A 21,636-nucleotide genomic window follows, 5' to 3' on the forward strand; every position below is an offset into this window, starting at 1 on the left:
GCATCTTCTTATCTTTTCCTTGTGGGCTTACTCACACACTTACACGCCAAATGTCAGCTAGCTTTGTCTTACAGATTAGGCTGCCCTCAGGCTGTGTTTTCATTTTTCTTAAACATGCAGACATTTAAATGACTTCATTGTGCAGTGCCATCACCAAGGCCTTCTCATTCTTGCCCCGATTCTGTGCTTCTGCATCTGTACTATCACCACCCACGCCGATTCTACTTCACTTCCTCGTGATTGTATCCAAGTTATTTTCTTAATAAAAAAAAGGTTTCATATTTCCATTCTTGCCTTCATGTCAACTTTTTATTTTTTGTATCAAGCTCTCTTTCTAATGATGTTGTGCCTGTCTTTCTTTATCAGGACAAATCACCAATCTGTAGTTACCTGGGAAACCAGGAAATGACAAAATAGGGAAAAATATTTTATGTTCTTCAAACCTCAGTCCCCATCTATCCTTCAATCTGTTTTACATTCCTTTTAGTAATTTTTCCCAAATTCTTGGTCTTTAAAAAAAAGTTTTTGTCCATATAAGCCAGTTTTGTTTGTTTGCATCCAAGCATTTAACAAATCATTTAAGAACAATAAAACTGAAACTGGGGGGAATTAGTGTGATCAAATGACCTTTAACACTCGCGGAGAGGCAGCTGTTCAGACTGCAAGTTCTCAGGAGTTTTTACTGCATTCATGCATAAGTATTCAGCAACATAAGACTGTTTTTATGTGCACTGAATTTTGATATGACCTGTTCACACAGACGGAATGATAAAGTACTTCAAACCATCTTTATTAGCGTTCCTGGCACAGCAGCCTTTGCAAAGCAAACATTTTGAGACACAGACAGACTAAATGAGAACAGACAGACAGGACCTGCAAAAACAGTTTAAGTAACAGATTAGCTCATCAATAATACAATCAACTGTAAGTGATGATAGAAAAGGAAAAAAAGGCCTCCATTAGGAAAATAGTCTTTTATTCTTCTGCCTTTTAAAGTTAACAGTGTCATCAGTTGTCTTTTTAGTTTATAGCATGTGATGTAATTTTAAAAAAAGAAAGAAATCTGACTCTAATGAACTATGTTTGAACTCAATCCATCTCAACTTGTTTTCATCTGTCAACAGTTAGAGCCGAGCTAAATTAGCAGGAAAACGGGCACGACAATAAAGATATGCTGGAAGCATGACCTAATTCAGGGCGGAGGCTCTTTGCGGTTAATTAATATGGACAATGTTTGGGATCGAAAGAGCTGGATGAATCGAATAAAACGACAGACAGATTCAGCACGAGGGACGTTATACTTCACAGAGACAGACAGTGCCTGACAAGAGGAGTTAAGGAGAAAGAATAAAGGGAGTTAACTGAAAGAAGTAGATCAGAACAGATCATGCAAAGGCCCCAAGACAGAAAGGAGGGTTTTATAGAAACACACACAAAAAAAGGCAGCACATGGACAGATGATGAAGAGGTGGAGGAAAGCTGATGAAGTCATTGAGGCGTGTAGGAAAAAGTGGTGAGAATATGACCCTTAACTGAGACACGATGTAGCGAGACAGCATTGCCCTACATCACAAACACTCTGAACTGACATGCAGCAGAAATGAATGGGAATACTGCTGTCAGTCTAGTATCCCTTAAATATTTTAAAATAATAATAATAAAAAAATCTAACAACAGAAATTAATGTTTGACTGTGACAGTTTAATGTTGCACCCATTTCACCCTAGTAATGGCCATATGATTACCCCCATTTATTACTTTTTTTCCCTCCCTTTGGCTGTAATGTCTCCAAGGATGAGAAATCTACTGGTGTATATTCCTTTGACCGTTTTGACCTCACTTCTCAGTTTTATTCCTTTCTCCCCATTCTTTGCCACTTTTATTTCCTCCCACCTGCTAAAAAAAAAAAAAAATGACTCAAACACATGGAGACATAAGCAGTCATCCATCCACAACACATCATTCCTGTGTCTGCCCCAGCCTCTGGTCCTTTATTCTTGTCCCTTGCTCCCATCCTACCCCTCTTTCACACTACATTATAGAACAGCTTTCATTTAGGTATGAATATTAGATATTTCTTTTGAATAATGGAGACAGTCCGTATGTGAGGAATCTGCAGACACAGGGAGAAAAAGGACAGTCGTACTTGTCTGTCTTTCCTTGCACATTTAAAATAGTCCAATAAAAATGACATTCTCAGATCCAAACTGTTCCATTAAATAAATGATTAATATCAAGTGCAAGTGAAGATGTTAGGCCTCCATCTCTCTTTCTCTCTCTCTCGCTGTGCACTCTTCTGTTTCTAAGGCTTGGAAGCTACAAGGTTCTGACCATTTTGATTATTAGTGATGTACTAAATATGTAGGATGTTGTGTATTCTGGGTAATAACATATTACAGCTGTTTTTGTAGTGAAAAACTGTCATTGTGTAAATTGAAATATTCCACTTTGCTTGCTACACTTCATGGCTTTAGGATGCAAGTTACAAGGATAGAGAAAACCAACATAAATACCTAGTTTTTTCTTATTTTCAAAAATGTGCAGTGTCAGAAATCTCCAGCAGTATCATATTGAGAGAACAAGAAAAGGGATAAGCAAAAGAAAAGAAGAAGGAGAAGGGTACAGGAGGAAACAAATAACAAAAGCCCTGAGGCACCGGAGTCACTTTAATTTGATGAAAGTGATTCACCACACTGTGTGAGCTTGTGTGTGTAAGTGTTACTTATCAAAAGAGTTCATCCTGGCAGCAACCTCATGGCACATTTAATTCTTAAAGACTATTCATTTACCTGAATTACTTGGTGCACAAGCTTAAAGAGCTTTCCTACACACACATGCAGTTGTGCTTCCTTTACTTGAAAGGCATTACTTTGACCAAATATTCACCTTTAATTTCTATGATTTATAATGTGGGGACCTGCTTGTTGTCCTCATAATCCAAGCAATATTACTGTGTAAACAGATTCAGCTCAAACAAAATGAATAATAACAATGTGCACACATAAACACATTTGTAACGCAACAAGAAAACCAACAGAAAGAAAAGAAATATCAACAAGAACGCGAAAATAACACAGGTTTGAGCTGCATTTAAATGAGATTAAGGACTTGAACTCCAGATTGATGTTTTCTACATTACTATGGTTGGATTTGAAAAAGTAATGGATATTTTCCATTATAAACACAGAAAAACACACAACTGAATGGCTTTTCTGTTTATGTTGACTTGCAGCTATGAGGGAGAACACAGGCAGAATTCCACTTCATTCCATCTGATTGATTCAATTATGTCCAGGTGAAAATAAATTGTTCCCCATTTCAATCTTTATTCTATTCACCCCCTAAACATGCTTAAATTAGCAACACTGCAAATGTCATGGTTGAGTCTGTCATGCAGTTACACCATCATGCTTCTCACTAACATGAAGTTGGCCATGTGTGACATGAATAAAGGAGCCTGACACATAAACTAAATCTATTTTAGCTTTTTTGTGAAAGACGAAATTCAGATGTGTTTCCTTAAATTAGAAATTAATTAACCTTAATTTGTTCCACCTCGTCGTGACAATCAAACCAACCTCAGAGAAAAAAGTTATTGTTGTATGAGAACTATTTCCAAGAGTCCAGAGGATGAATGACAGGTTCTAAAGAAACTGGACACATAATTGTTTCCTTTGCAGATGTGTGTTTTCAGCCAAGGAGCTCACACATGGCTCAGAGATGAAACAGAGTTAAGAATTGAGTGAAGTTTAATGTAATTATGAGGAGTAAGGGCTCTTATTCTGTGGCAGCTTCGTACTGTGTCACACAGCTTTGCAAACACATCTGTTGTAACTTTCAGTGCCACTTGGGGTCACTCTTAAAGAAATATGTGGGACACATTGAGGTTTAGGTTAGTCTGTGTTGCTGTACAACAGTTGGATCCTGGCTGTCTTTTCAGGATCAGGATGATCCCACATTGCTTCAATAATGCTGAGATCCAGGCTCTGGGGTGGGACTCATCATTCCATCAGATCTGTTGCCACTGATTTTCAGTCCAGTTCTTGTGTCATTTGGCATATGCCTGCTCTTACTTCCTGTTTCTTTTCATAAAGAACGGCCTATTAGGAGCCACCTTTCCATGGAGACCACAAGGCTTCAGTGAGCACTGGATTTCAAATATTTCTCCTTTCTGCTATACAGGCCAACATGAAGATCTGTAGCAACCTGAAAGCTTTTCAGGGTGAAGAGGGAAAAAGTGCTCTACACGTGTGAATCTGCTCTCACTTCTGCTGAATCCTGGACAAACCATACAGGCCGCTTAGCTCGGAAAGTTCTAAACATTTCAAGCATTCATTGACTGAAGTGTTTTCCACAAAATTGCATATAATTATCTTTGAATTGTGTATCTGCCCATTTCGTTTTCACCTTTAAAATAAAATGGAAATTTATATCAGAACATGAATATTTTTGTCATTATGAAACCGCAGAGGGTTTTACACCCTACTTGTCAATGCTGGGAGGAAAATGAAGCTAAAATTCCAGGCACCAATGTGTTTGGCTCAGCCTGTAAGACAAACAGAGTTGGCAGTACAGGCAGGTAGGAACACTGCCAATCATACCATGTTCACTGTGTGGCTCCTACAGGTTGGTCAGGACGCCTGTCTCCTGGCGATGCGGCAATCTGCTGGAGACAACATGAATGTGACACCCATCACTGCGTATGTGAACAGGCAACTGGTGCTCAGCTCTTTCCGGGATGACATGGGTTGGCAGTGACACAGACAGCATGCACAATTCAGAGCTGGCAGTGAATATTATTCTGTGTGTCCCGACTTTTTGTATTGTGCCACATTATTGTGTCAGCTGCTGCTGAGTTGGTTCAACAGACAGATACACAGACAGACTGAAAAATTAAACAATACAAGTGCAATCTCATCTTTGATTAAAGATGTATGAAAAGGATAGAAGAAAGTAAAAAAACAGCTTTTGGAAATCAGCATCACACACTGATTAAGTTATACACTTACAAACCACTCACAAGCAGAAAAGTGTGGATGCTGATTTGTCTGTGAATTAATAAAGATTTTGTGTCTTGGCAAACCCATCTGGGAGATTTGATCAGATAAAAAAGATGCAAAAACAGAAACCATGTTACTGAAGGTTACATATTTACCCTCAACTTGTGTATCTGTCCATTTCTTTTTGAACTTTTAATGTTGCTGTGTATTAGATAGCACATCTAATATACACTTGCATGTACTCGCACACAAACAGCACTGGTATTGTTTTATTAGCAGTGCAGTTATGAGGGAAATCGCTTAGAGACTTCAACACTGTGTCTCCGTTCAGATCAAAGCACAGACAAGGTAAGGTAACCCACTTTCTGTTAAAAGTCAGTTCAGAGATGTACAGACTTTAGTAACTTTAAATCTTTTTTCTGGATGAGATACAGCAAAACAGGCCAGAACAATGATACTACCACCACCATGTTTTACAGATAAAAATCACAAGAGACAGAATGCAGATTTTCCCTGTCTCCAAATAATAAAACTTCCCATCTGAGTTGTAAAACTCTACTTTAGTATTATTAGTTAAATCACATGATGCCAAAGGGGAACATACTGTACTTCTGTTTTACTTCTGCAGCATCTCTAATTCTTCAGGAAGCTAAAGCAGGTCTACCTCCCCAAACTTCTGCTGGCCACCACTGAAATCATCCTGACCCACTGCTGCAGTGTGGTTCAACCAGCTGCACTGCAGAGGACAGGAAAGATCTGCAACGGGAACTGTTCAACTCTTGAACTGCTTCTTTCCCTTATACCTTCAAAGACATCTCCTTATCCCCTCTCAAACATGCAAAGGTCTGACACATTAAAAAATAATTTTGTCTCATGTTTAACTAGATTATCTATTTACTGGTTAGCCCTAACATTATTACCACCTAATATTAAGTTGATTCTCTAAAAAGAGTTCAGTGGGAGGACACCATCTGAAGGTGTCATAGAGTGTCTTACAATATCCTTTGGGCCATGTGGGGCCCAGGGTGGGGTTTTGGTGGGTTGGGCTTCCTTCCAATAGATCCCATGAGACTGGTCTCCGGAGAGTTTGGAGGACGCATGAACACCTCAGACTCTTTGCTGTGTTCTTTGCGCCCTGCCTAAGCAGATTTAGCAGGACCTACTGGTGCCCTTCTGTGGTAAGCTGTTACTGCTCTGTAAAAAAGTAGATGGCATGTTTTTTAAGAAACATCTATATCAGTGCCAGGATGCAGATTTTTCCTGCACAATACAAAACACCAGGTGTCTCCTCACTGAGGAATAAGTTCAGATATAAAGGTTTGATGCAGTGTAACAAAATGCATGTTGATATCCACTCATTGTAATTCAATGTCTAATTGTTAAGTGGCATCTGCAACAGATGAAATTGAATTATACATTTCTTTGATACACACTATGGTTTGTCTAACTGCATCGCAAAAAGAAAGGATGTGTTGGTTGGTCAGCTGACAGCATGTGCTGAATTTTTATCATTGGTCTCATAAACAGCCAAATTAAATCTCGTACAGGAACATCCTGCGTTAGACGACACATTTATATTCACAGAACTTACTGGATCTCTTAGTTATAAAATTCACCCAAAAGAAACCTGCTGTTCCTTTGTGGTAAGAGATAAATCTTGCAGAACGAGAGAAAAGAAAGCTCCAAGCTTGAACCCAAAGGCTCACCTCAGAAATACCTGTTTACTCAGAGGCTTCAACTGCTGCACAACTCATAAAGCCGAGAGAGCATGAGACTTAGCCGATAAATCTCTGAGCAACTAAATAAACAACAAATAAAGACTCCACCTTACTGCAGCTGGAATGAGATGCCTGTGGTCTTCGTACGAGTAAACATACAACTATTGCATCCAATCCTTTGGCCACCTTATAAAAATCTTCACATTCCAGAGTCGTTTTCCCAATCAGCTTCATAAACACACCCCAGTTATGTTATGGGAATGGTAACCACACTGCAGACCCTGTTTACTCAAAGCTTATACTAATGACATTTAAACAGCTGGTGTGGGACTGTTAAGTGTCCATAATAACTGTATTACTAAATGAGCGCTTTACCTTAATTTTTTCTTTTGTTTCCTTTTTAAAGAAATCCCTGCTATCTTATTTAAACTTCTGTGTCACTTTGATGATGTTGGCCTTTGTCTCTCCACAGCTCATATCAGACCACACATCAAGTCACAGAGGGGTGATGAAAAATAAGCTGAAGTCCTGTAACAATCACTAGTTTATTTTCTGGTGAACTGTTGAGCAGATCTAACTAAAAACTCACACCCTAGTTTTAGCAAATGGAGTTTGATTAGTTGTGCAGGAAATGTACAACTATTATGAATAGTAATTGTATGAATGCACCACAGAAGTTGTGCAGTTGTGAAGATACCCTGCTAAGGACATTTTTTTCAGTTTAATAGCTTTTCTCAGAAGTCATTATTGCTGAATGATACTGGCATCATTGCAGAAACCCACAAAATAGCAGCATGGCTTCATTTTAATTAGTAGATGAAGATTAACTTAAGCTGTTTTAGCCACAAAAGAACAAAAATTTGCAATTAGTTCAACAGAGAGCTGAGTTTATATACCCAATTCTGACAAGATCAACTTTAAAAAAATTATGAATAGTTTTAAATAAATTCTGCAACATGACTTGGCCAAAACATACCAACTCTCCAGAAAAAAAAAAAAAATTAAAGGGCCAAATAAATCAGACATGATGTCATATGTTGATAAAAACCAATATGAACTGAAGTCCTCAAAACAATATCATGCTCTGCAAAACAAATTATCAGCATTTTGTTGAATTTACTTCTTTCTGGGGTAGAAAACTATCCATTAGAAAAGACAGACAGGACAGAGATATAACCAAAAGCTCTGAAGGAGTTGGGGCTTCTGCTCTGTTACAATAACTGCTGAGCTGTAAACAGCCTGTTAGCTGTTGTTTGTGCTGCAGGGGTGGACTCAAGTGGAGTCACAAAGGGGAAAAAAATGAATTTCCTCTGAAATTACATCATGGATAACATATTTAAACATAACAGAGCTGACAAAAAAAACTATATCTAGTTATCACATGTGGACAGTTTCCTGTCTTGGAATGGGGGTTAAAAAAAAAAAAAACCTAAGTGTTGTATTTACAAGAATGTATGTATTTATGTGAATGTATTAGCTATTTTGCAATATGTGTACATGTGTGTGTGAATTTGTGTCAGAATGAAGACCCCCAGAGGGCAGGTTATTAGCACTATGAAAGGAAGTCTGCTCTCTGACACTTCAGTGTGACCGCCATAACTCATCAGTCTCTGCAGTCACAAAAGACATAGACACACTCTCTCACAATGGATTCTGTTCATAACTCAATGGATGCAGCTGGGTAGGAACACACTCAACAATCTGGTGCACACAAAGACACACACACACACACATGCAATATTGCTAAATAAAGTCCAGACTGACTGTCCTCTAAGCTCCTTGGCTAAATAATTTACGATGAGTTTCTGTAGGTGTCTGACCTTTTTGTGATGATGTTGGTGGAAAATTCTGGTCCATTTTTCATGTTTGTGCAAAGTCCTGAGTCAGAGGAACACTCTTTTTTTTCTGATACAATGTGCAAAAGGAAAAAATAAGTTTAGTTTGGCTTTCAGCCACTTATTTGCAATTTCTTATCTAACTGATGTTCTTTTCAGATAATAAACAGCTACATTCAGCAATGATTTGAGACCACAGACAAACTGAGCTGTTGACTCAGGTGTTAATTCTCAATAAGGTGTGTCTACAAACGATGAGCAACAATGAAGAAGGAAATTTGAAACACGCCCAGGAGATTTATTTACAAGAGAGGAAGTGAGTCTCTGGTTTGTATTGTAGTCGACTTGTTTTCTCAACAGTATGTTTTAGCAATATTTATATATTTTATATTTTTTCTGACCTTTAATCGCTGTTATTCTGACTTGTTTTGATGGCACACAAACATTCATTATGCACGTTTCAGGAGTCATTTTTGCTCTGCAGCATCCTGGAGCTAAAAAAGCAAAGAAATGCATGACGACAATATTGGAGGAAGTGAAGAAAAGACAGAACAGTAGGAAGGGACAGGACAAAATCAGACTGACTTTTACTGGCTGGAGAGAGCTCTGAAATGAGATAAGATGCAAGCTAGATGTTGAATTAATCTTCATAAGGGGGCGCCATAGTGTAACAATCTGCAAAAGTTCAGGAGTAGTAGCTTAATCCTACATCCACACAGAGACTGAACAAATTTATTTCTGAAAAAGTTTCCATGAAGATAGAAAAATTTCAAGAAATATGTATGTCCACACAAAACCACTGAAAACACAGCAGTATATATGCAAAGGCCTGTAAGTGGCTATGCAGTGCTACCAGAAAAAATAAACCAAAAACAGAATAAAACGTGGAGCAGGTGCATAAACCCATGTGATGCAAGCAAAGATACCAAGAAGATGGTGTAGAATCGAGGTAAGAAGGAGACATTTGTGTGGACTGATGAAGAGATTTTTGTGTAAAAGCTATATCATGTCCAGCAGCTTCTGCAGCATGAAAGTTGCAATGTAAACCACCATTGTTGTAGCTGTGATGGGGTTTGTGCATGCAGGTTAAGGGGGAGGTGTTGCTATAGCGTTAACAGTTGTGAAAAATGCATACATTTTGTAAACACAGAAACAAAATGGTGGTGGTCTCAGTTTTATATACTTTGGGACCTGCTAATAAAAGTTAGCATTCCATGTGGCTAAAACAGCCAAATGATAAGAAAGTTTTTTTTTTTTTTTTTTTTTTAAGCAGGAAAACTAGAAAAGTAGAGCCAGAAACACAACTTGCTTAGCTATAACCAGTAATATGAACTTCTTTAATTCACCGCTGCTTAAGGAGGGTTTACATGAATGACAGGTCAGACAGATTTCAAATTTTGCTGGACATTCATGGTGAGCTGCAACTGAAATACAACATGGCCTTGAAATATTTTTTCCCGTCACTGTTTATGGATTCATAATATAACTTTTGTGTATTATTATCACTGTCAAGTAATAACACATTTTATTTACATCTAATTGTTCATGGAGTTTTTTATTCACTGTTTTATCATTTTATAATCTGCTCAAATCCAGGGTGAGAAGAGGGGCATAATTAGTTGCATGTAAATGTAGCTTTGCACTATGGCCCAGCTCTTTCTGATAACAAGATGTTTGTGTAACACGATATACTTGTTGTTGAAGAGTGTGTCTTTCACATCACAAAATACACCTGTTGTCTGACACTGCATTCATAAAACAAGCAGGCTGTGAGGTGAAAAGAGTGTGAAAAACCCTACAGCAAAAACCAAGTGTGTGAGTGCAATTAATTAAATTTAATTAATTGAAAGAAGTTAAAGCGTCAATTTCAGTGGTTACAGTGTCAGTTATCACCTCCACAGTAATACAATATGATGTCATGCACAATACTTGAGCTGTATTAGATATTATTTGGATAAGGATGAGTGAGACTGAACCTGTGACTTTATGCATGGTTATGTTATATTTGGACTTATTTGGAGCTCCCATGCCATACCCACAGCCTCTTTGTTCACTGTTGCTCCTTGATGAAGCTCCACTTCTTGCTTGGAGACATATATGGTCAATGGGTGATTTTTAAAAATGGGACAGAAAGGATTTGTTTTCAAAATTAATAATAAAAAAAAGGGTGTAAATCAATGAATGTTGAAAACTTAAGCTGCAAGCTTAGTTGAAAATCTGAGGTATTTTATGTATGGAGGAAAAAGAATAAGCACTATTGCATAAAACAAAAATGTAAGTGCTGTTTATTTGGATCCCCATTAGCTGCAGTTAGCTGCTCCCTGGGGTTGAAAGGTTAGCATGTTCATTGTTTACACGCTTGTGTTAGAAGCAGCCATTTGAAAAGTTTAGAGCATCTTCCAGATTGTCATTGTGCATTATCAACACCTGCTGCTGAAAATCATTTAAATCATTTTCTACAGCCATTTAGCAGATGCTTTTCATTTACGTCATCCTAAACTTCAAGCAGGGAAGTCATAGTTGTGCCAATGAAAGCAAAATGGAGAAAGCAGGAGACTTGAATGCATTTTGGAGCATCTTCTATATTTCTCTTCTTTTGTTGCTTTTTAAAAGCAATGCAGACATACACTTTGAGAGTTAAAGAGTGAAATCATATCAGATGAGTCAGCCCCCCCCCAACACACACTTAAAGAAGTTCTCAAAGAAGTCATCATGCTTCCTTCCTCTCTTTACCATCTTTATGTTACTCTCAAGAGCACTGTCACATTTAGTCCATCCATTAGAGGATTCCTCAGATATCTCTTTTTCATATTTGCCTTTTTTCTCTTAAGCATAATATTTTATGACTCAGAATTTCCATTAGCCTGTGTTTTTTTTCCATTTCTTATCTCCTTTGAAACACTTTGATTTTCATTTATTCTTTCCACTTATTCTTTACCCTTGAACTTAAGCAAACATTATGTTTTACCCATCACCATATGTTATTATGCTCATGCTTTTTGTTCAGTCTGCACTAAAGCTTGATTTTCTCATTCTGTTTTCAATCAGTTAAATCTGAAAAAAAAGTCTCAAACATTGCGACATTGACTGAATTCATTAGTTTGACTTTCTTTTTCTCTCACATTTCACACAACAGCTGACGGGTCTGCAATGAAGAGACATACTGGAATACTAAAAGTTGTAACATCTGCTCAGTATCTCGTTAAAGTAATGCAATAGGCCATGAAGACTAAAGATGCTGGGAACTCATGCAACCCTACAGTCACCACCTGTCTATAATCACATCACTCTGGAAGCTCTCCAGTGGTTCAGCTGTTTTGTCAGACTGCGTCTGACTGCTGGCTTGGCTGCGTTTATCTTTACTAATGAAGCATGCTAGTGACAGAGACGTTGAGCTAATCTGTCCATTGCTACAACGCTGAGTATAACCACATGCACAGACAGACTAATAGATTTACAAACCTAAAGAAGATGCATTCTGCTGCATTATAACTTGAAGTTGCACAGCAGCTGGTGTGAATTCGGAATAGGGTTGGAACAAACGGGGAGATTTGGTGGGGTAATGCATTTGATGCAGCAAAATTTAGTCTCATGTGCCAAATTTGTGTAAAAGTTAATACATAAAACCCATAAAACATTCCATCAAGGTTTTGCATCATTTTTTGAGAATCATTTAAATATCTAAGAGAATTTCAATCATGGAGTATTTGCTATATTTTAAAGGTTTTGATGGCATGTGGGGGCTATGGCAACAGTTTTGTGTTTCTCAAGACAGAGTATGGAGAAGAGCTGATGAGCCTTGGTAACACTGCTGATGCAATGCTGATGATAAAGAAGAAAGTCTAAAATAACTCTCCTGTTTCTCTCTCTCACACACACACACACGCACGCACGGATACACATAAGAAATACTGTGGCACAAAATACAGCTTTTTGTTCACTCACACTTTTGTACACACAAGTATTACAATTCAGTGAGAACCTTGTCATGTTCAGGCAATGCAAGAGCAAAATGAAGGCAGGTATTGCTGAAAAGACAAGTTTTTTTAACAAGTACCTCTTGTGAGGACTTTAATGATGGTCAAACAGTGTATTTGAGGTCTCAAGAAAGAAATTTGCTCTATTTTCCACAGCAATATGTTCCCTTGTTGATAATAAAACAACCCAGGGCAAATTATCTGAAACTACTATATCATAGGAGATGTACAAGCATCATGTTTAATTGAAAATAAACAAACATATTCTGTAAAAATTGGCTAGTAAATAACACTATCTGGCAGTGCAGTCTGGTGATGATGTGATGTAAACAATGGTTTAAAAGATATAGAAAACCAACAGCAGATCATGGAGATCATTTTTGGATGCAGAAAGGGGGCATCAACGCTCAAATGATAGTTATAAAACAGTCTCTGGCCATGACAAGTAATGACAACCTGGGGATAGCAATAACACATACAGCAATTATGTGGAAAAAAATAATAGTTTCTTTTTTCTTCTTCCAGGAATTTATGAGTCAAATTGGCCCACCCACACATGCTCTGAATCGGCAGGCATTCACTGCTCGATGGTTACTGACACTTCCCCGACTGTTTCTCTCTGCTCATATAACCGCAGCAGAGGTCATGATGACTCATCAAAACACAAAATGGATACAGGTGAGAAATAAAAATGATGAAAATGCTGTTTTTGTGGTGCAAACGCCCACTTCGGCCCAGGCACTGTCACAAACACAGATCCCTTTCAAGCCTTTAATTTTTATCACAAAGGAATTCTGAGTTCCAATTGTTTTTTAAACCCACAGGAAATCCTGCATGGAGCTTCACCTTCATATTTGCGCAGCACCCATTAAAGCCTCTGATGCTCCAGAGTTCACCAAAGACCCTGCAGCACTGCAGATATTATTTTTCCTAAAATAGCATCAAAATCTGTCTGACTGTGGTATTCTAAACAGTAACAGGACGAGGACACTGCGCTCACACACAGATTGGGTGTCGTTGTAAATGATGGTCTACCACACTCTCCTACAAGAAGCTTTTATGCTGCATCATCTCCACTTTGGGGTATGTAACTGTGAACATATGATCCTCGGTTTGTCTCAGAGCTGGTAGACAGGCCGCGGTTATAAATCTGCCCGGCAGTAACCACAATGATTTGCAGGTTCACAGAAACCATAAACATTGGCACTGAGGGGCCCGCTGCCCCCAGCGGAGGTTGCATTAGGTGGTGAGTGTGTAACTTTGTGTATGTGTGTTTGTGTTTCTAAGCACCACTGAGTGTACCCTTGCTTGGATGTGTGTGTACGAGTTTGCTCAAGGGCATCCCTCGTGAGAGATGAGAGCTGACTTTGGTAATTGGCCGAGGGGTGATTAATCTACACTGCTCCATTGGCTGTGACGGCAGAGGGGAGGGGTTAGTGCAGCTGGTCAGTTAGCTGCTGTCAGCTCTCTAATCTGGAACATTCTTCAATATTAGATAAAGGGCGCATGATCACTGGGGCCAAGCTGGATATATTGAAATGCCATGTTTTCTAGCCCTGCCTCTAAATTTTTGCCCTCCCAAATATTTATTTACCTAATGGCATCTTAAAGCAATGACTTAAGCTGAAAAGTGACACCTAATGACACCTGCCCAAAATGTGTGGATCACTCTGAAACAGCATGTTTAAATGAAATGAAAAGTATTGTTTGTTTTTTTAAAACTTACATTTTCTGCGATCATCAAATTATCAGGAAGCGGAGACGGTTTTGGGTGCTAGTCATGGCTCATGCTTCTCTGGTGGAATTACAGATCTATGCACCAGCTAGGGGAGGTGACCTTTTTCTTTTATATATGAACTTCTAATAAAACTGAGTATAAAATGCAGTGTCAAATTTCCTTGGTCTTCATATTTATTTTATGACTGATCTTGTTTACTTTAAGATGCTCTGCACAAGTGTATTCCCACTGTTCTGAGAACCAGGGAACAACTAAAGAGTAAGTGTCCTTCTTAACAAAGACATTGCTTATTTGTACTTTCAGGAGCATCTGTGGGGTCAAACCCTCTTTAAAACAGCTTTATTCAGCGTAAACAAAATTAGATTACAGCCTTAAACAGTACAGTTTCAACAACAAAACAAAGCATTTCTATAAGCAGCTCAGCAATACTGCCTGCTTTTATACCGTTTATTATCAAGTAATAAACATGTCATTGATATCCAACCCTTCAGCTGAACATGCCCAGATTTATTTATTTAAGAGGCAGGATTCTGATCATTTTACCTTGGTGGAATCAGTTTAGGTAAATAATAAATCTATGGAGTGCTATTCAAAGGTTGAACCCATTCGTTAGGGTATGCTTCATGTACCTCAGCTCCCATGAGGATGAGTCAATGCTGAGCGAGAGGTTGGCAAAAATTCAGGGCTAAAATTTAACTTTCATGGGATAAAACCTCCAGTAAAACCAGAGTCTTAGATAAAAACCTGCAGAATAGAAAATGTTACTGTATTCCTGATTTGTTTAATTTATATATATATATGCTTCTGTTTTGAGCAATGATTTAATTTCTTTTTTTTTTTTTTTTTTTTTTTTGCATTGTTAGGACAGTAAACTGCTTTACAGAGCTACAGTATCTGTGGGAAGATGCTTTGTGGTAATAAGGTGAAATTTGGCTGACTGTGACGGAAGTTGACATGTAAACTGAACTGGTGAAAGCTACTTTAGCTTAAGTGTATGGCTCATGACGGTGGGCTAAAAGCTGTTGGTTAAAAGCTGCAGCCTCTTACAGAGAAAGAATCCCTTCAAAAACAAAGAAAGAAAAAACATTCTGATGACATAAACCCACAACTAAAAGACTTCTATAAACTTATAAAGCTCAATTTTGTCCAAATACTTATGCTGCTAATTACAGCCCTTTACCTTATTTTATAAGAAACTATATAGAGATTTACTTTATTGCATTCTTTTTAATGAGGAGAAGTTCAGAGCAAGACGTGATTCCTGCATTTTTCTAAAACAAAACAGTGATCTTAGGCCCCAGGCCATCTGTTGAACATCTACATGAATGAAGTTTGTTTTGCAAAAACAACTTAAGGGACTGGCACCTACAAAAAAGCAAACTTTAAAAAGAAACCTCTATGTGCAGAAACCAACTGAACAGATGTTATATATGTGCTGTTAAAGCTGCTGAAACTGTTCTTGGCTCTTTTAGAAACGGAACTGAACTTGAGGGGGTGGCTGAAAACCAGTAGGAAAAACTGATCATGTGAAATCACAACAGATTATTTAAAAGATTCCAAGAGACTTTCTGAACTCTGTCTAACAACTTATCCCCTCAGTATGCAGGGATTTCATAGATCTGAGTGGGAAAGATTTAAATCTTGGAAAATATTGCTTAAGACACAGATTCGTATGATGACAACAAATAAAAGATGTGAAAACAGAAAGTAAATGGTCGTATTTAAGGATGGAGAGAACATAGGTGAGTCAATGCAATGAGTCAGAAATTCCCCTGAAGTGTTTGCCTCTCATGAGAGGACACAGAGGAGAGAGGCGAGTGACCTTGTGGTCATCTGTCAGCCCCTCTGACTCTGCTGGAGGCAGGATATCTCTCCAAGGAAGAAAGCACACCAATGCACACACTACAACACACAAGTCATTGTACAATATACTGAAGAGACCATATGTGTGCTCCCAGAGTCTCATTCACACGTCCACACATACAGGCAAAGCTAAGGCATAAAATAAATTGCTGCTCAACAGAAAAATGTGTGTTTTCATAAACAAAAGGGACTCTCTCTTTTCTCAGTTCTTTTTTTTAAACCAATAAATAAAATGATCTCATATCACATTGTACAGCCTTGCTGGCGTTACTTTCAATTTTCAACTAGCCTGCCTCCCAAGGCTGCTAGACAAGCACAGTATTTTATACATGCCCCAGCAGAAGAAAATGTGAACATGTTGCGCTCGAGATGGTATAATTAAATACTGTGCAGAAGCACAAGGTCCACTCTATGGATCACTAACAGCATGTACAACCACATCCCATGGCCTTCATCAGCTTTAAAATGCCATCTGTCTGTGTGAAATCTATTAAAAATATATCTGCAAGTGGCAAGACTGGGATCCAAGCAGATTGCAGGCATTTGACCTATTAGTATCTGTTGACCTGAATGAGTACTTGTAAACATACTACATGAATAATTTGCTACAGTTTTGGCAAGCAAGACTTGGCAATTGGGACGGGTTTAATCTTGGACTTGTGCAGACTCAGAGAGGATGAGTCCTAAGTTGCACCCCTGAGGAGAACTGTGGCGCAAACTGGAGGATTTAAACTGAAAGCTTCAAAACAGTAAAAACATTTAATGATACATTTCTGTGAAGACATAAAAAAAAAAAATCATTGCTAATTTTGCTGCTTTCTGTGTACTGCTAAATATTTCAAATAATACCTAGGAAAATAGAAAGTAGTTTATATAAAGAGCTAAGTAATCTTAACAAGATAGTTTAAATGAATACTGTTAGGGGGCTAAATAGCAAAGGAGCTTTACTGTCTTGTCTCACCTTCCTCCTCCTCCAGGTGGATCCAGATCATCAACAGGCATGACTGAGCTTCATATTAAGAGGTAAATTAACTGTGTGTGAGATTTGTTGACATCTAGTGGTAAAGTTGAAGATTGCAACCAACTGACTATTTCTAGTGTGGGGTGAGTGGATAATGACTCACACTGTTGGCAACAACTATTGCCAGTCATTTTCTTTCGCTGCTGGAAGCACTAAAAGTGTTGTTTTGGATTTGTGCAGCTAATTCAAGTTTTAAAATAAAATATATATATATTTTAAATTAGTCAGTTGCCTGTAAATTGTGTGAATGATCACATGACCAGGCATTTTGACTTTCCGTACATCTATGGATAGAGATGCTTACCTCAAACTTGTAAAAGAGGAAGTTGGTAAAATATATGAATTCACAGATATAGCTGAAATATTTTCCACATATATTTTTAAAATGTCTACTACTGGTATATATTAAGCATTATATGATTGCACGCATCTTTTGATCATAAGAGGAGTGAATGTAAGCATGGCAAGATTTGTTGTCGCTAGCATGACGCAGTCATAGTTACGCTAGGTGTCAAAGGTTTTGGCCATTTTGTCTATTTTATCTTTTCTTCTACAAAACGTAAAACCAGAGGTTTTATATCTTCTAAACTTAAAAGAGTCCAAAAGTGATGTGTGCTAAATCACAATTTCTCCTGCATTTCCTGCTCAAATAGAGTGCTAAGGCATTGCCTGCTAGGCTGAACGGAAAATCATTGATGACCATTCTGGAGGATGGGGATGAAAAAGATTTTAACCTGATAAGTGCAGACCCCTGCTGGTGCAAACTCCACACATCAAGGCCCCTGTTCACACCATTCCCCCGACTGGGCTCAAACCAATGACCTTCTTGCTGTGCGGCTGTGGTACTAACCACCACCTCACCATGCAGCCCTGTAAGGGGTGATATAGAAAATGGATAAAAAGAAGAATGAGTTTCTTACTGGCAACAATTTTTACCATGTATAATTTATTTTTAATCATTTTCACTAAGATAACCAACAGGAAATGAAAAAAAAATCATACTATGTGTTGGAAAAGACTAAGGAATAAAATTTTAGATTAAATGGGTTAAAACATTTTAACAACTACAAAGCAACAACTCATGAACCCAATGAGATATTGATTTGAAATTCAAATAAAATCTTTTCAAAACCCCCACTGAATGGCAACAAATACTTGTCTCACTGAGACATGATCCATACAGAAGTCTTACACTCTATAGATGCTTTTCTATAGCACTGTAATGCATTTGAGATTCATGTCTTAGAAGTATGCACAATTTTTCTGTGGTTTTTCTCCTCATGTCAAGTGATCATGCCAGATACCAGGATCTTACATGTCCTTTCTGACACTTTGTCCTTCTTCACATGACCCATCCCTTTTTGCACTTCCTCCTTTCTGCTTACCTGTGGTGTATTTCCATCCTCCTCTTGTGCCTGCAGTGAAATGTGTTAGACTTTCCTCCCATTTTCTATCCCTGAAGCCCCTCTTCTGAGGTGGGACATACTGTGGCTTCTTCGGTAATCCAGGGTGTTTATTGAAGAAGCAGCTCAGGGACACATTTGAATCACATAGAGTGCAATAGAGAAGCTGATGAAAGGAGTGGAAGAGACCAGAGGTGTCATCACCAGAGACCCCAGAGACCAGTTTCCAGCCGGGAACTTCAACAGCACAGATGGCGTATATTGGAAAAAATTCAAATGCCACTCACATCTGTTTAGATCAAACTAATGTTGACAAATGTTATGATGCTTAGTGTGGTGATGTTACTGTTTGGCTGCAGTGTGAGGAGTCAGTACTCAGAATGATGTTTGATACAGCTGGCTGTGGTCTAACTGAAAGGAGTCCAGAATATTTTACCACTATTGTTTCATGAAGACTTGCATAAGCTGGCACAGTTAGCATGCCAGGCGCCAAAAGCCAAAATATCAGAGTCAGATTCTTTCAACAAGCAGGGTTAATTACATATCTACAGAGCATGAAAACAAATGAAAAGGTCTTATTCTTTTCTGTTTTTATCCTTGTGTTTTAACTATTTATTTGACCTAAAAGATATGTGTGTATGGAAGATAATCACTATGAAAATGAAATGTTTGCCTCGAATACATAGGCATATATAGGTTTGCATAAGCATTGCATTGTTTCTTACTTAAACAACACAAAAGTTCTAAACATGGTGAATGGTGGACGTCATAAAATAATAACAGAGGAAGTTCAAGGAGAATGGAGGGCGTGACAAAAAGTGCATAAGGGGGAAAAGGAGAAACTGAAGAAAAGTACTGTGTTTAATGTGAACATTTTCATTGTTCGTATGACTGTTTTCAGGCTTTTTTTTTTTTTTTTTTTTTGCTGAGGTAAATCAGCATTGACGTGTGCAGGATTTAAATCATTGTTCTGACGCGTCGGTGCATTACTCATACTGTGTGGGTTTGTGATCAAAAATCCAAACTGCGGAACACCATCGGAGGAAAAAAAAAAAAAAAAGAATTACAATAGTTTATTTATTTATATATTTATTTCTTTCAAACCTGGCATGGTAATTTGTTTAAAAGACAAACTCTATAACACACATCACCTTGGAAACAAGCCTGTGGTGAATTATTTTCTTGCTGCAGTGCTAATGTCCAATTTCTACTTCTTCCTGGAGGATTACAAGTCATCAAAACAAAGAGTACAGTTCTAAAAAAAATGTTAATAGAAAATGCTGAAATTCAATCAAAAGTGTTTTTTTTTTATTAATTCTTTTTTCATAACTGTTCATGTTTTAATAATGGTGTATAATATATATATATATATATATATATATATATATATATATATATATATATATATATATATATATACATATATATGTATAGAGAGAGAGAGAGAGAGAGAGCGAGAGAGAGAGAGAGAGAGGCTTTTGGTAGACTTAAGAAATTTTCTGTGATGCAACGATTACTTTCGTTCATAGCTTATCTAGCTGTGGAGCATCTCTACAGTGGAATATTCCTTTCAGTTTTGCCTTTATAGAAGCTCCTCAAACTGCCAGCAGACAGTTTATTTTAGCATCTGAGGAGCAGTCTGCTAATTGCTGCATTAATTCCACTTAATACTCTCATCGCGCTGGATTTAGCTTCGTTGTATTGTATTGTTTAGGATTACCTGGACTGAAAAGACTATTTAAAATCTTATCTGGGCATCCAAAGTGTCTGAATGTGTAGAAATCCTACCAGAATCCTATTCTAAACCACTTCGAAATATGATCTTTATGAAATTGGACTTTTTTCATTTATTGTCATCCAAATATACTAGACACAATGTGGATATGGTAATAAAATCATTTTTGAATAGCAGGCTAAACATAGCCATTGAGTTTGTAAATGGTGCATCAACATACTTATGAGGATAAAAGCATTAAAAGACTATTTATATCACATCAACACAAACTACTTGAAATGTTCCACAAAAAAACAAACACCAAAGTAATTTCTCAATCATGACTAAGCAGAATGTGTGCATTCAAATCACATCTCACACACTGATATTTCATTGGCAAAATGTGGACTTATTTATGAATTTTGGTTAAGCAGCGCGTGCCACACACTAAAGGTCTGGTAACCTTTTTGTTTTTTTTCCGTTTTGTTTTGTTTCAGTTAACCATGTACCCAAACTTGTTATCATGGAATTTTTTTCTTTTTTTTTTTTGTATTTAAATAAAAAGATTTGTTTTTCCAAATGCGTTGTGGTTCTTTTGGCTTGGACCCTTGTACAGCACCTTCCCGTTGGACCTCGTTGTGGATGGGTTTATTTATGCTGAATGAAGACTGACCACAGTTTGTCTCTCATCTCCTACAATATTACTCCGGTTATGCAACGTTTGATGGCAACGGGGAACTCAGAATTTTACAGTTTCCTAAAACACAAGGAAAACAGATTTTTATATCTACATAAAGAAAATACGGACTTGTTTTTGTTTTTCTCAGTCTTGAGGTTAAAAATGTAGTTTAGAAAGCCGACTTCTTGAAATACTGATTTTACAAACAGAAAGCATAAAGTCTTAGTTAAAGAAAATGTGAACAAAATAGCAGAAGGAAAGACATTGCAGCATCACCACAATAAGAAATTTCTGTCTGCTCTTTTCACTCTACACCCTTTTGTTCAGTTTTCAATAAATCACTCACTACTTGTCCTAGCCCCCTCCCATCCACCTTTCCCTTTAACCTCTCCTCTCCTGACAAACTCTGTCACCTGTGCCACCCTCATTTTCCTGTTTCTCTACAATATTTTCTCTCAGCTTTTTATGGCCTTTTCTTGCTCGCTCCCGTTTCCCGCATCGTCTCTTTCTCACTCTCTCTGCCTCCATCCCCTTTTTTTTCCTCCCTGACCCAGAGGGCCCCGTTTCACTGAAATCCAATCCTCTCACTTTTTAAACCTGCTGTTCCATTTCGCTCCCATTTTGTTACACTGCAGTGCACACACAATACCCTCTCTTCCCTTATTTCAACTCTTTTCTCTGTCTCAAC

The 21,636-nt window shown here is 37.8% G+C and overlaps 1 protein-coding gene across 1 annotated transcript in view; it reads left to right on the forward strand.

Annotated features, from left to right (window-relative positions):
- pdgfd (platelet derived growth factor d) overlaps window positions 1–13,192 on the forward strand; it is an 80,717-nt gene extending 67,525 nt beyond the window's left edge. Inside the window, exon 8 of the mRNA XM_041993824.1 lies at window positions 13,056–13,192. Within this exon, the coding sequence (XP_041849758.1) occupies window positions 13,056–13,057 (2 nt within the window). The 3' untranslated portion in view covers window positions 13,058–13,192. The remainder of the gene's footprint in view (window positions 1–13,055) is intronic.
- The last annotated feature ends 8,444 nt before the right edge of the window (window positions 13,193–21,636 follow it).

Source organism: Melanotaenia boesemani, chromosome 9 (assembly GCF_017639745.1).
Source record: "Melanotaenia boesemani isolate fMelBoe1 chromosome 9, fMelBoe1.pri, whole genome shotgun sequence".
Lineage (NCBI taxonomy): Eukaryota > Metazoa > Chordata > Actinopteri > Atheriniformes > Melanotaeniidae > Melanotaenia > Melanotaenia boesemani.